The 13021-nt window shown below is 39.3% G+C and overlaps 1 protein-coding gene across 3 annotated transcripts in view; it reads right to left on the bottom strand.

Annotated features, from left to right (window-relative positions):
• LOC134568240 (contactin-4-like) overlaps positions 1-13021 on the bottom strand; it is a 259133-nt gene that overhangs the window by 34959 nt on the left and 211153 nt on the right. For all 3 annotated transcript variants that reach the window (XM_063426672.1, XM_063426673.1, XM_063426671.1), the window contains exons 6-11: positions 12579-12782; positions 5477-5579; positions 4239-4423; positions 3799-3935; positions 1884-2013; positions 1328-1478 (exon numbers count right to left, since the gene is read on the bottom strand). In XM_063426672.1, coding sequence (XP_063282742.1) covers positions 1328-1478; positions 1884-2013; positions 3799-3935; positions 4239-4423; positions 5477-5579; positions 12579-12782 — 910 coding nt within the window. The remainder of the gene's footprint in view (positions 1-1327; positions 1479-1883; positions 2014-3798; positions 3936-4238; positions 4424-5476; positions 5580-12578; positions 12783-13021) is intronic.

Genomic DNA, 13021 nt, shown 5'->3' with positions numbered 1-13021 from the left:
GGATTGTACCTTAATATTGAGCATTTGTTGTGTATTGTTGCTATACTCTGTGATTTATTACATTTCAATTTACAGTGAGCCATCTCATTATTTACTATTATAAAGCAGGTTGGCTAAGTCCCCAGCCAGTGTATTGTTTGGTTGTACTTAACCTTTTCCCATATTATGCTGAGTTAACTCTTTCAACTTTTCATTCCCAGGAACACAATCTTTGAACAGCACATCAGGTTAACAGGAATTTGTGCTGTGTATAAGGATTAAGTATGTGGATTTATGTGATGTATTGTATTTATAAACCTAGGTCTTTTAATATGCCTGAAGGGAGATAGGGTATTAAAAAAATAAATTATGATTGTTTTAATAAATAAAACAAAACAAAACAACTTAAAGCGTGCAATAGTATAATAAAAGCTTATTAAAAACGATGGATAATAAAATATGGAAACAATAAAATGCAACTGAGTATAATGTAAGAAAGAATAACAAGGGACATTCTCTACCTAATGATGTATGTGGTACACTGAATATAAACAAATACACTGAAAAATAACTATAAGTAATAATATTTGACTTGGAATAGGGAGGATTTACTAAAACAATGAATGTAGTATATTGGAAAATCCTCTTTATAGGCAAGTTAGCACCCATTACTGTCCTTAGTTACCAAAGTGACACATTCACAATTATTATTGCATTTTGGAGATAATAAATCAAAAAATATACAAAAACAAAAACAAAAACAACAACACGTTTGCATTGCTATAATATGCAGCAAAACTAAAGCTGCTACCAGGACCAGGACCAGGACCAGAACCAGGGGTACGTAGTTGAGAATAGACATCTATGAAATTGCTTGGCAAACCTATTGCAGATGCAGCTTCTCTTTATCTTGCCAAGTGGCTTTGTTCATGTTATGGTAGAGAAATCTTGTCACTCATGACTTCTACGAGACAATGCATGTGTTTACATACCATATAAGATCTTGTACACCCATAGAAAAGCAAATGTGATTAAAATACTAGTAGATGCATTTAGAGCAACAGCAATGTTTGCATATTGTCACAGTTATAATGAAAAGGATGATTGGCTTCCAAGACATTTTATTCCTTGCTCCACCAAATATACAAAAAGCACAGGTGGCTGCGGTACTTGTACTGTTCCTCAAACTCTTAGAACACTATGATCGACCAAATGAACCCAAACGATATCTTACCATTATTCTGCAATATAAGTCTTTCCTCCATTCTGAAATCACTGTAATGGTAGGGTGCTCTGTTGCCCATTTGTACAGACAGAACCTGAATTTTGGGGTGAAAGATATCCTCACCTGGGGTTCTCTCTCAGCAGCTCCCGGCCCTTTCTCCAAGTGATGGCTGGTTTAGGGGAAGCTTTGGGTTTACACTCAATCAAGATGGCTCCTCCAACTTTGCCCAAAGTCACACTTTTAACAAATGCTTTGGAGAAATCAGGACCGACCGCTGAAAAAAGCAGCATGGAAGAACAATGACTACACAGAACCCCAACAAATAAAACTTGGCAATACACCAAGTAAACCAATATAAAGATCATCCAGTATTAGAGAAAAGCTTGTGTTAAAATTATTTTAAATATAAGAGAATCCCTCTCTATGGTCATATTTATTCAATGCCAGAGTATTCTTCTGGTATAAACACAGATTGTAGATATGAGAGCACTTTAGAGCTTAGTGGGTCATCTATAAAAGAAACCTAATAGTTAATTTACTGATTTATACTTTATTGTTATCGTGTTACAATCAACTGTTTGCATAGGATTATGGTTTTATTGTAACTTAGAAACGAGAAAGCAGTGCCAAAACCAAGGTCAGGGTTTTTTGAAATACACAAAATGCTATGGATACGCACCTATGACTCTGAGCTCAGCACTAGAATAAATGGTTCCATGTTTATTTTCTGCCAAACATTGGTACATTCCAGAGTCGGAACTGTTGACAGATGTAATGGTGAGGGTTCCATGTTCAATCTGAAGACGTCCCTAAAAAAGATAAGATGCAAACACAGAACATGGATTGAAAAAGTTGGGGGAAATGGACATTGCAAATGGCAGAATGATAAAATAGACCATGGCAAATTGAACAGAAAGAAATGGACGAAAACATGAGAGGCAACGTAGAAGGCATGGAAGTACAAAAACAAGATAAGAAAGAAGAGATTGGAAACAAGCGGGCAAAAAAAATGGGTAAGATATTGAAATGAGCAAAGAAATCAAAAGGGGAAAAATGGGGGGAAAAAAACCAAGGACGACTAAAAGGGAGATGTGAAAAATAACAAGCCATCTAAAACAGAAGAGATGGATGTGAACAAGCAAAGAAAATAAGAAAATAAGGAAATGCATAAATAAGGAAAATATGATGAGGTGTAAATCAGCAAGTAAAAGAAATAAAAAAAATTAAAATACTAATTCTTTTTAGCTCCTATCCCAATACCATATTGTTTTTCTTCCACTATGTCACCCCCCCCCCCCATTCTTATAGCACTGAAAGTAGATATAAAACATGCCTTATTTTTTCTGCTAAAGGTGCTCCCCTCCTTCCCCAGGATTTTAGTCTGTGCCAGGCAATTGACCAGTCAAAGGCTTTTCATTGAGAAAAGTCTGTGCTGGAACCATGAGCTTGCACATGATCACGGCTTTCCAATTCTTTTCTATGAGCTCCCACATATCTCATTGAAAAGGGGAGATGGCAGATGCACTCTAGCCCAATGAGCCTGCCACTTCTGTAAGCTTAGTGTCTTTATACCTTTGTACCTCATCTAGTGCCAAGTGTAAATTTTCCATAATTAATTTCCTCCTTTTTTTCCCTTCTAATTCACATTAAAGGGACACTATAGTCACCTGAACAACTTTAGCTTAATGAAGCAGTTTTGGTGTATAGAACATGTCCCTGCAGCCTCACTGCTCAATCCTCTGCCATTTAGGAGTTAAATCCCTTTGTTTATTAACCCTAGTCACACCTCCCTGCATGTGACTTGCACAGCCTTCCATAAACACTTCCTGTAAAGAGAGCCCTATTTAGGCTTTCCTTATTGCAAGTTCTGTTTAATTAAGATTGTCTTATTACCTGCTATGTTAATAGCTTGCTAGACCCTGCAAGAGCCTCCTGTATGTGATTAAAGTTCAATTTAGAGATTGAGATACAATTATTTAAGGTAAATTACATCTGTTTGAAAGTGAAACCAGTTTTTTTTCCCATGCAGGCTCTGTCAATCATAGCCAGGGGAGGTGTGGCTAGGGTTGCATAAACAGAAACAAAGTGATTTAACTCCTAAATGACAGTGAATTGAGCAGTGAAATTGCAGGGGAATGATCTATACACTAAAACTGCTTTATTTAGCTAAAGTAATTTAGGTGGCTATAGTGTTCATTTAACTCGAAGGTTAGCATTAGGAATCGTAATTTGTCTAGTTCGAGAACCTTCACTCTATTTCACTATTGGAGTTCTCTCCATTTCCACATCTACTGTTTTGAACCTCTTATTTATTTTATTAATGTTTCTTTTTTAGAGTTTTTAGAATATGCAGTGCTTGGAGCATTTTCCACCCTTTGGTACATATCACATTTTTTAATCCTGGTCAAACATGAGAATGACCATCTAGACAACACATACTCTCAATTTTTCCTTTGACCTATGAGTTTTGTCCCACAAATCAATAACTACTCAATGGCTACTTTGCTGTCACTCGCAATCTTGCTTTTCCACACATATGTTTTCATTTATATAAGTTCTCTTACACTAGTTACAGTGTACACTTCAGTCCTTACTTTGCTCTGTAGTCGTTGTCCGTTCTTAAGCCAGCTATAGGAAGGTTTGGGTCGACCGCTTGCTTTACATTCCCACAAAATGTTCTCCTCGATGGCTATGTGAGCGTCATTTATCTTCTGAATCCAGTTTGGTGGTGCTGGAATTTGAACAATCATGGGTCACCATGGATTAATATTAATAATAAACCATATTTAGAAGTTCTCAACAAAGATGCATAACTGATAATCTCAGTAGTCAAGAAAATCGGTGCTATTTCTTTATTTACACAAACTATAAACTCCACAATGTCAAGCAAAAATGCCCTGTGGATGAAAAGAAACAAAATAAATGAACACAATTATATTTGTTAGATTGATACTGAAAGGTTACTAAATTTCTGAAATTGGGAAATCTGACATATTCAGTGTATCATATGTCATAGACCATGTGCTCCTCATACCAAAGTAGGTCAGCTGCCCTCGAACCATGTTCTTGCCACGTGTATTCTCAGCAACGCACTCATAAGGTCCAGCGTCTTCTTGCTGGAAATTAGGAATCTCCAGAACTCCACTGGAGCGATGTCTTCTTACTTTGCGAGAGATTGCCTTCCCATCTGCTCTCCTCCATGTGATGGTCGGGACTGGACTGCAATGGAAGAAAGAAAGACCGACATAGCTTCAGAGTGCTTTTAACTTCAGAATTTATTGTTTTACAGGAAGAGGTCAATATCCAGTTGGATATTAACTGAAACCCTAAACATGCCTGAAACAGTGGTGACACTGGTGTTGGAGGGATAGTAACAGTATTTATCTCCATGTAGAAACTGGAGACTATAGAACTACATTGTATCAATAAATATAATTGACAGCCAGGTCACTTGATTTCATAAGTCAAGGACCATTAGCTTCATCAGGTGACCTACAGCTCTGCTATAGCAAATGTCGAAATAGCAAAGAACTGCTCCTCAAATGGGCCAAACAAGGAATTTAGAAAATACCCCTCTCTGTTTCATTAGAGATATATTTGCCTGAAGCTCAAGGAAGCAAGGTGAATAGTCGTTGTAGGACCCACCTAAGGGGTTTGCCATGACGTGGCAGCTGGGCTTGCATCTAATGGCCATTGGAGTTACTAAATAACCTCCATTTATATAATATGCATAGGGATTTGTGAAGTGCGCATGTATCTTTTTTTTTTTTCGAAGGACCTGTTCTTACTGAAAGGGAAACAAGAATATTCAGCTTCAGCATAATGATCATTCACTAGTAAGCTAGAGGTGTCTGATCCAGATCCATTTGCTTCTTTGAAGTGGAGTAGAGTATTGACGGCTCTGCTTGTTAAGAGCACAAAATGGAATAGTTCAGTGTATAGTTCAGATATTAGAAGCACTAAACTTCTGTACAATATGTTCCCTGAAAGAGATTTGTAAAGCAAACTTTTAATGTTTGTTTTACAGTAAAACAATTTCTAACTAAAAAAATACAGACTACCAACTAAGTAATTGTGAGGGTTTGGGATTTATGCACTATAGGCGCAACAATATACCAGGGTGATTAATAAATTGCATTGGACTGACCTTGCAAATTTGCTAGCATTTCTGAACTCTCCCAGTTATATTTTCGATCTAACCCCACCTCTTCAGAAGAGCTCTGGAGGAATCTTATGTTTAGCCAGTCACAAAAAAAATGAGGGATTACTCACTTCCCCAAAGCAAAACACTCCAACTTGACTGTAGACCCTTTGGCTGCTGCTACAGACTCTGGAAAATGCACCTCAATTTTAGGTTCATACTCTCCCATTACGCCTGAGATACAAAACAAAAAAAAACATGATAATACCTGTATTTACCTGTATTTAGATATTATATAAATATACATTGCTAATTAAAAACTAAAGGTTCTAAAAGCTTAAAAAAAGAGAAACACATCTTCAATTAGGCATCCGCTGATGTTAAACAATGAAGATCATACACCATGAAGTAGCAGACTAAGCATGCTTTGAAAAAGCAGAACGAATAAGAACCTTTGTAAGAACCAAATAGTTCAAAAAAGGTAATTTGCTTGCCATATTAAAAAATATGGGGTTATTCACTAACCTGAGAAATACTGGGTATTCAAAGTGCGTGCCAATTGTAAGATCAAAATAGCCAAACTGAAAACACAACTGACATTAGGCTATTTTGGTCCAAATTTTTAAATTCCTGTTGGATTGCTGAAAATTCTCACTGATAGTGCTTATTAGATTTTAAAATATAGGTTACATACAAGTGTTAATTTTGGCAGCAAATTTCAATTCCGTTTTAGTCATAGTTTTTTGACTAAAAAAACATTTTAGTTGTGGTTGTATTTTAGTCATCTGAATTGTTCTAGTTTTAGTCGACTTAATCTCCAGTAGATTTTTGTCGACATTACTAAAATCAAATGTGTTTAGTTAAAGCCTCCATCTGTCTCCTTTGCCCCTTCTCCAGCCCCTCTGTGTCTCTCTGTGTCCTCCCAGCCTCTCTAAGTGTCTCTCTCAAAGCCCTGGTCTGTCCCTTTTGCCCCTTCCACAGCCCCTCTGTGCAGTGTTAATTTTGGCGCTAAATTTCAATTTGCCTTTAGTCATAGTCTTTCGACTAAAATGCCATTTTAGTTTTAGTCGTGTTTTAGTCATCTGTATAGTTTTAGTTTTAGTCGACTATATTTCAAGCTTATTATTTTATTCAAAGTCTATGCACATCTATATAAATATATATATATATATATATATATATATATATATAAATAATAATAATAATATATATATATATATATATATAAATAATAAAATAATAATAATAATCTAAAGCACACTTTTATTTGATTCCATCACATTAACAAACAGCATTACATTTTACTGTTTCAGGTATTTTATTGAACATTTCCCCTCGTGTGACTCTAGTGCTTAGAACACTTTCCATTCTGTTGTACTTGAATGCACTTGGCCAGTGCTCACTGAAAGGTTTAATTTATGTAGCTTGTTTGAACAGGGCTTTCGCTCTCTCTTTTTCATTTAAGCCAAATGTGTCATGTTGAACTAAAGTAGGTCTTATCCACTGGCTGAACAATGTTGCAAGTGCAGAATGTGTTGGTACTTTATAAATAACAATAATGATAACAATTTATTTTTTAAATCTTGCAATAAGTTTTATAGATGATGCAAGTGCCACAGGCAATGGAGGTGCCCGGTTCCCATTGATGAATAGGTTATAGGGTTAATTAAATCCTACTTAAAATGCATAACTTCCTTAATTACCTATATAAAAATGTCTTAGAAACGGTCGGATTGCCTATATACAAATATCTCAGAAGCTGCTGAATTACCTTTATAAAGATAATGACACAACATCTAGATTTTATATCATAGTTTTTCATTAATTAAGATAACAAATTTTATTAGGTGAGAAGTCCAGCAGAAAATATGATTTCAGATTTACGAAGGCAGCCATAATGACCGGATATGAACTGCACATTAATTCCAAATGGATGAGCAAGTTCATGTTGCCAGGCACTAATGAGACTGTATAATATGTTAAATAAATCTTTTTAACTTGTACCACTCAAAAATATTGCATTAAAATTCTAAGGAACATCATGAAATCGAAGCAAACAAAATGAATTATATATTAAGCAGAACATTAAACACTATAGCATTACAAGCAAAAATGTTTATGAAAACAATGTGCTATTGCGTTTCTTTATTAATGGTTTAAGCCAGTCGCGCATGTAATCTTGGTGGTTGGTGAGGTGTTAAGACTGTACTTTCACAGATTGTTACACGTTTGGAATTGTGTTATGTGCATGCAGAAATCCATCGTAGGTGCTTAGAATCCTTCATTTTTGCAGTGTATAGTATATTTTGTGTATAGTGTTACTGCCTACTTTATCCTGCTAGTGTAATTTTACATTATTGCCTGTAATTTTTCAGGGATCTGCTTTGCTCTGAGATAATGTACACTAAAGCACTAAAGTCCTGGTGATGTCAAACTGTATGTTGGCCTTCTGATGATGTCATTGTGCATTACTGCCCGCTTTGTACTAATGACGTCATACTCTATGACTGTCTTAGTGATGTCATGCTGCATTGTCACTGGTATTATCACCAGAGTTGCCAGATCCATTGGGTTTTCTTCTTTACATGCAAATGCATGGTATGGAAAATGCATACCTGTAGTATGCAGTATTTGTATAATTCATTATTCACTTGAATGAACTGATTTTAATTTAGGCGAGGACTTTCCAAAAGCTACTCATCTATTTTCTCTTTATACTGCCTCTCTTGGCAAACGTATTACCTCTTTTGGATTCCGCTACCACCTGTACGCTGATGACACCCAGCTATATCTCTCCTCCCCGGACCTCTCCCCTGCCGTCCTGCAACGTGTCACTGCTTGCCTTTCTTCCATCTCTGACTGGATGTCCTCCCGCTTTCTGAAACTCAATCTCTCAAAATCTGAGCTCCTTGTCTTTCCTCCTCCTAATACTGATCCTCCTCTTTCGCTCTCCCTTCAAGTTTCTGGTACTAACATCAGTCCATCCTTGCAAGCGCGCTGTCTTGGCGTCATACTTGTCTCACCTTTGAGCCTCACATCCAGCATGTTGCCAAATCCTGTAGATTCCATCTTAAAAACATAGCCCGCATCCGCCCCTTTCTTGCACCAGATACTACCAAGGAGCTTGTCCATGCTCTAGTAATTTCCCACATGGATTATTGTAACCCTCTCCTGATTGGTCTTCCCAAAAGCCGTACTGCACCCCTACAGTCCGTAATGAACGCTGCTGCTAGACTGATCTGCCTCTCTAGTCGTTTCTCTCACACCTCACCCCTCTGCCAGTCCTTACATTGGCTTCCTGTATGCTATAGGAGTCAATTCAAGGTACTAACTCACACCTATAAAGCACTGAACAACTCTAGCCCCTCTTATGTCTCCTCACAGATCCATAGGTATGTCCCTTCTCGGTCTCTCCGCTCTGCCCATGACCACCTCCTGTCCGTACGCGTGCAGGACTTCTCGCGGGCGGCTCCCTCCCAATGGAATAGCCTGCCTACCGCCATCAGACTCTCCCCTAGTCTTGCATCTTTTAAGAAGTGCCTTAAAACCCATCTCTTTAGGAAAGCTTATGGCCTCCAAGAATAACCCTTACCTCACATACCTGTCTCTTGCCCTCTCCTAAAGGGCAGCCCACCTTATTTTTTTTTTTTTAATTCTTTATTTTTGCGTGTTGTTTAACAAAGGGTAAATTTACCACATGCAATAGTGAACATTAACATATAGATTTTAGCTTCTGAGTGTCAACGCATATGTTGTAAATTGTCACAATTTTTATATTTTAGGAAACGTTGTAAGGCCTAGGTAGTGGGTTGGTGTAATACTAGGTATGGTATTCTATTTGGTTTGTGAGCGTCCATCCCTAGGTCCTGGTTTGGTAAAGAAGGTGTGGTCCATGTCGGGTGGATTGTACCAGGTCAGCGTTAAGCTTGAGGTCGAGGTTTTCTAAGGAGGGTATGTCCCCTGTATGGACCTGTAGTTCTGACAAGTGATCTGTGGTGACGGTTGGTTCGTCTTGGAAGTAGTTAGTCGGGAGGTTCTATTTTGGTCTGTTTAGACTAATCTTGAGGTGTGGTCGCCCTAACCTAGGGGCTGTCGGGGGGGGGGGGAGTGTGCGCCTTGTTGCAGCACACACTCCTCTGGCGTACTGGCGTGCCAACGCCATCCCTGGCATGCTCTTGGGGCGTCACCAGAGTCGCGTTTCTCAAGTCATGGAGAAGACAACAGAACTTTTTAGTATTAGAAGGTAAAAAGTGATAGGAGGGAAACGAGAAAAAAAAAAAACATTGGTAAACGGCAAATTGCAATATTTAGCCTGTGAGCGGGTTGGGGTAGGAGACTTCTCTCCCCATTCCCGTCAAGTGGCCTGAGTGTCCATTCTCTGTGTCCTTGGGATGAAAGGTTCGATCGTCTCTGGGTCCCATGCAGGAGAGGCGTTCTGGGTGGTCTTGGTCGGTAGACCTAGTTTTGATAGTAGCGCGGCTGCTTCAGCTCCTGTAGTGATTTTGTACGTTTGTCCTTGTTGTGTAACTAGGAGGTGGCATGGGTTTCCCCACCGGTATGGTATTTCCGCTGAGCGCAGCTGGCTGGTGAAGTCGTTGAAGGTTTTTCTCCACTGGAGGGTGGCTTTGGTTAGGTCCTGGTAAAAAGTCAATTGGGACTCTTCAAAGTCGAGTGGCGTTTTGCCCTTGAGTGCCGACATTATGTGACCCCTGTCTTGGGGGAGGATGCAGCGGATTATTACGTCTCCAGCAAGGGGTGTGGATGCCCGTGTTGAAGTGGATAGTCGGTATATTCCGGCAAAGGTGAGTTTCCTGGCCACCCCGGGGGGCAGTATGGACTGCATGAGACGTCGCACATAGTGTGGTAAATCCTCCTTGGAGACTGAGGCAGGTATACCACGTATTTTGATGTTGTTGCTTCTGTGTTTGTCTTCCTGGGCTGCTATTTGTACCTCCAGATTTTTTTGAGTGTGTTGCATCTGGGAAAGGGCTTCTTGCAGTGAGGTGATTTCTTTTTGGATCCCTTTTACTTCTCCCTCAGTGTGTAGTACTTTATCAGTAATTTGTTGCATGCTGGTTTTAAGGGTGGGTAGATCTGCAGCCAGTAGGCTTTGTATTTCTTGCAGCATTTTTTGCATGTGTTGTAGGTCATGTTTAGTGGCCAGTTCAGTGATATCTTGCTGGGGTGTGAGTTGTGACAGTGTAACCCTTTGAGGGCTATGCTCCACTGAGGTAGGCTCTAGAGGGGGATCAGGGCCTTTTACGGCCGCCATTTTGGCGGGTGTTTGTTTCTGCAGCAGTGTGCCTATATCAGGCTGTGCTGTACCTGGTTGGGGTTTCTGCGACCTGCGTCCCATTCCGGAGGTTCCGTGATCGGAGATGTGCAGGGATGTGTCCCACTCGTCCTCCAGGAAGTCCCCGTCAAATAAATAATCCAGGCCGTGGTGGGCTGATGGAAGGTAGGCCCGGGCTCTGGATTTCGGCTTTGCCTGCTTCGGGGTGTACCGGAATGGCATCAGTCGGTTCCGGGGGTTCCCCTCTGTGCTATGGTGGGATTTTCGTTGGTGGATGGTGAGAGTGTCTGCCGATATTCGTAGGATTAATCTCGTGGTTGTCAGAGCTCGCGGCAATGGCGACCGGCCCGTTTCGCTGCCAGGCTCCGCCCCCCGGCAGCCCACCTTATTTGATTGCAAATTCCTGTCCTAATGTGTTTTACACCCCACCTCTTATAGAATGTAAGCTCAATTGAGCAGGGTCCTCTTTAACCTATTGTTCCTGTAAGTTTATTTGTAATTGTCCTATTTATAGTTAAATCCCCTCTCATAATATTGTAAAGTGCTACGGAATCTGTTGGCGCTATATAAATGGCAATAATAATAATAATAAATAAATAAATATGTATGATTGAAATATTTGTTTGCAGCTTAGCCGGTGGATTTGGCATTCCTAGGTTCAAATAATATTGTTTTAACGCCTGGTTAATTTCAGTGATGACACAGAGATATAATTTTACAATACTGCCTGTTGTGTCATTAGGGTATAATTCCACATTATTGTCTGCTGAGCAAGGAGATGCCATTGTGCATTTCTGATTGCTGTGCCAAGCCCAATTGATGCTATTTTGAGTTATTTCCTGATGTGTAATGGTGATGTCATACTGCATTGCTTCTTGCTATTTTACTTCTGATGTCATACTGCGCTGCATCCTACTATATGCTAATGATGTCACAAATGCATGCTATATGCTGGAGAAACCAGTCTATAGTACAGCCTGCAGTTTGTTGCTGATGTCATACAACTTAGCTTCTTCTTAAAACCTGGTGATATCATACAACTTTGTTTCAGTGATATCATACTTCATTGCCTTAGTCTAATTCATGGTGATGTCATGTTGCATTGCTTTCTTGCTAAATCTGATGATGTCATACCCCACTGATCCCTGCTAAATGCTGGTGATGTCATGTTGCATTTCTCACTGTCATATCCTGTTGACATCATATAGCACTGCATTCTGCTATATATGTCATACAACTTTGCTATATCCTAGTGACATCATATTGCACTGCATAGTTTCCTGATATATGTTGTTGATGTCATACCGCAAGGTTTCTTGCCATATGCAGGTGATGTCACATTGCGTTTCTTTCTGCTATAACCTGTTGATGTCATACAGTACTGCATTCTAATATATGTTGGTGACATCACATTGCATTGCTTCCTTTGATATCCTGGTGATGTCATATTGCATTGGTTTCTGCTATATGCATTGTTTCTTATTATATATCCTGGTGATGTCATAATGCATTGTTTCTTATTATATATCCTGGTGATGCTAGATTGCAGTGCTGTCTTTTATATGCTAATGATGTCCACTATTCTGCTCCCTTCTAAGTCCCAGTGATATCATACTGCATTGTTTACTGCTATGTCCTGATGATATTATACTGCACTGCATGCTGTATTAACTGGTGATGTGATACTGCACTGCTTCTTTCTATAACCATGTGTTGTTTTATTACTGCCTGCTATGACCAGGTGTTGTACTGCTTTATTACTATATGTTTCCTAGTAATGATACTAAATGACTGTATTGGTAATATCTATCTACTAGTATCTGCTTTATGGCAATGTCATACTTTATTACTGCCCTATGTTGGTCATTTATTCAGCATTTTTAACTCTTACTCCATGGTGATTATCATTGACTAGCATAAAGTGACTGAGTACAACATACCATCTGTCCTAAGAGTCAGAGGAGTACTCGGCCCCAATTCCCTACTGTTAGTCACAGTGTTTGTAACCACACAGGTGTAATTTCCTGCATCAGAAGGTTCCACTTTTGCGATGTAAAGATTCCCGGTCACTTGTGACACAAATCGGCGGTTGTCCTGCTGAACGAATGGCGGATACTCATTGAAGATCCAAGCATATACCAATTCTGTGTAAGACAAGGAGAAAGCATCAGCAGATGTGACATTATCACCTTGGACTGTGCAGTCAGCAAATATATCCAATAATAATCCAAACAATTTAAATCCAGAACACACAGCAATCAAGCAAAATAATGCAAAATCCATATGTCTCTTAATGACTGCACACTGCTGGGCTTAGTGCTTCATGGTTAGTGCAGCTCCCCGCACTGTCTAGCGGGATCAGTCAATGGGTAGCATTACAACT

The sequence above is a fragment of the Pelobates fuscus genome, chromosome 7 (assembly GCF_036172605.1).
Source record: "Pelobates fuscus isolate aPelFus1 chromosome 7, aPelFus1.pri, whole genome shotgun sequence".
In the NCBI taxonomy this organism is placed as follows: domain Eukaryota; kingdom Metazoa; phylum Chordata; class Amphibia; order Anura; family Pelobatidae; genus Pelobates; species Pelobates fuscus.
Note: the sequence above shows the minus strand (reverse complement) of the source record. Positions and strands in the feature narration are given on the sequence as shown.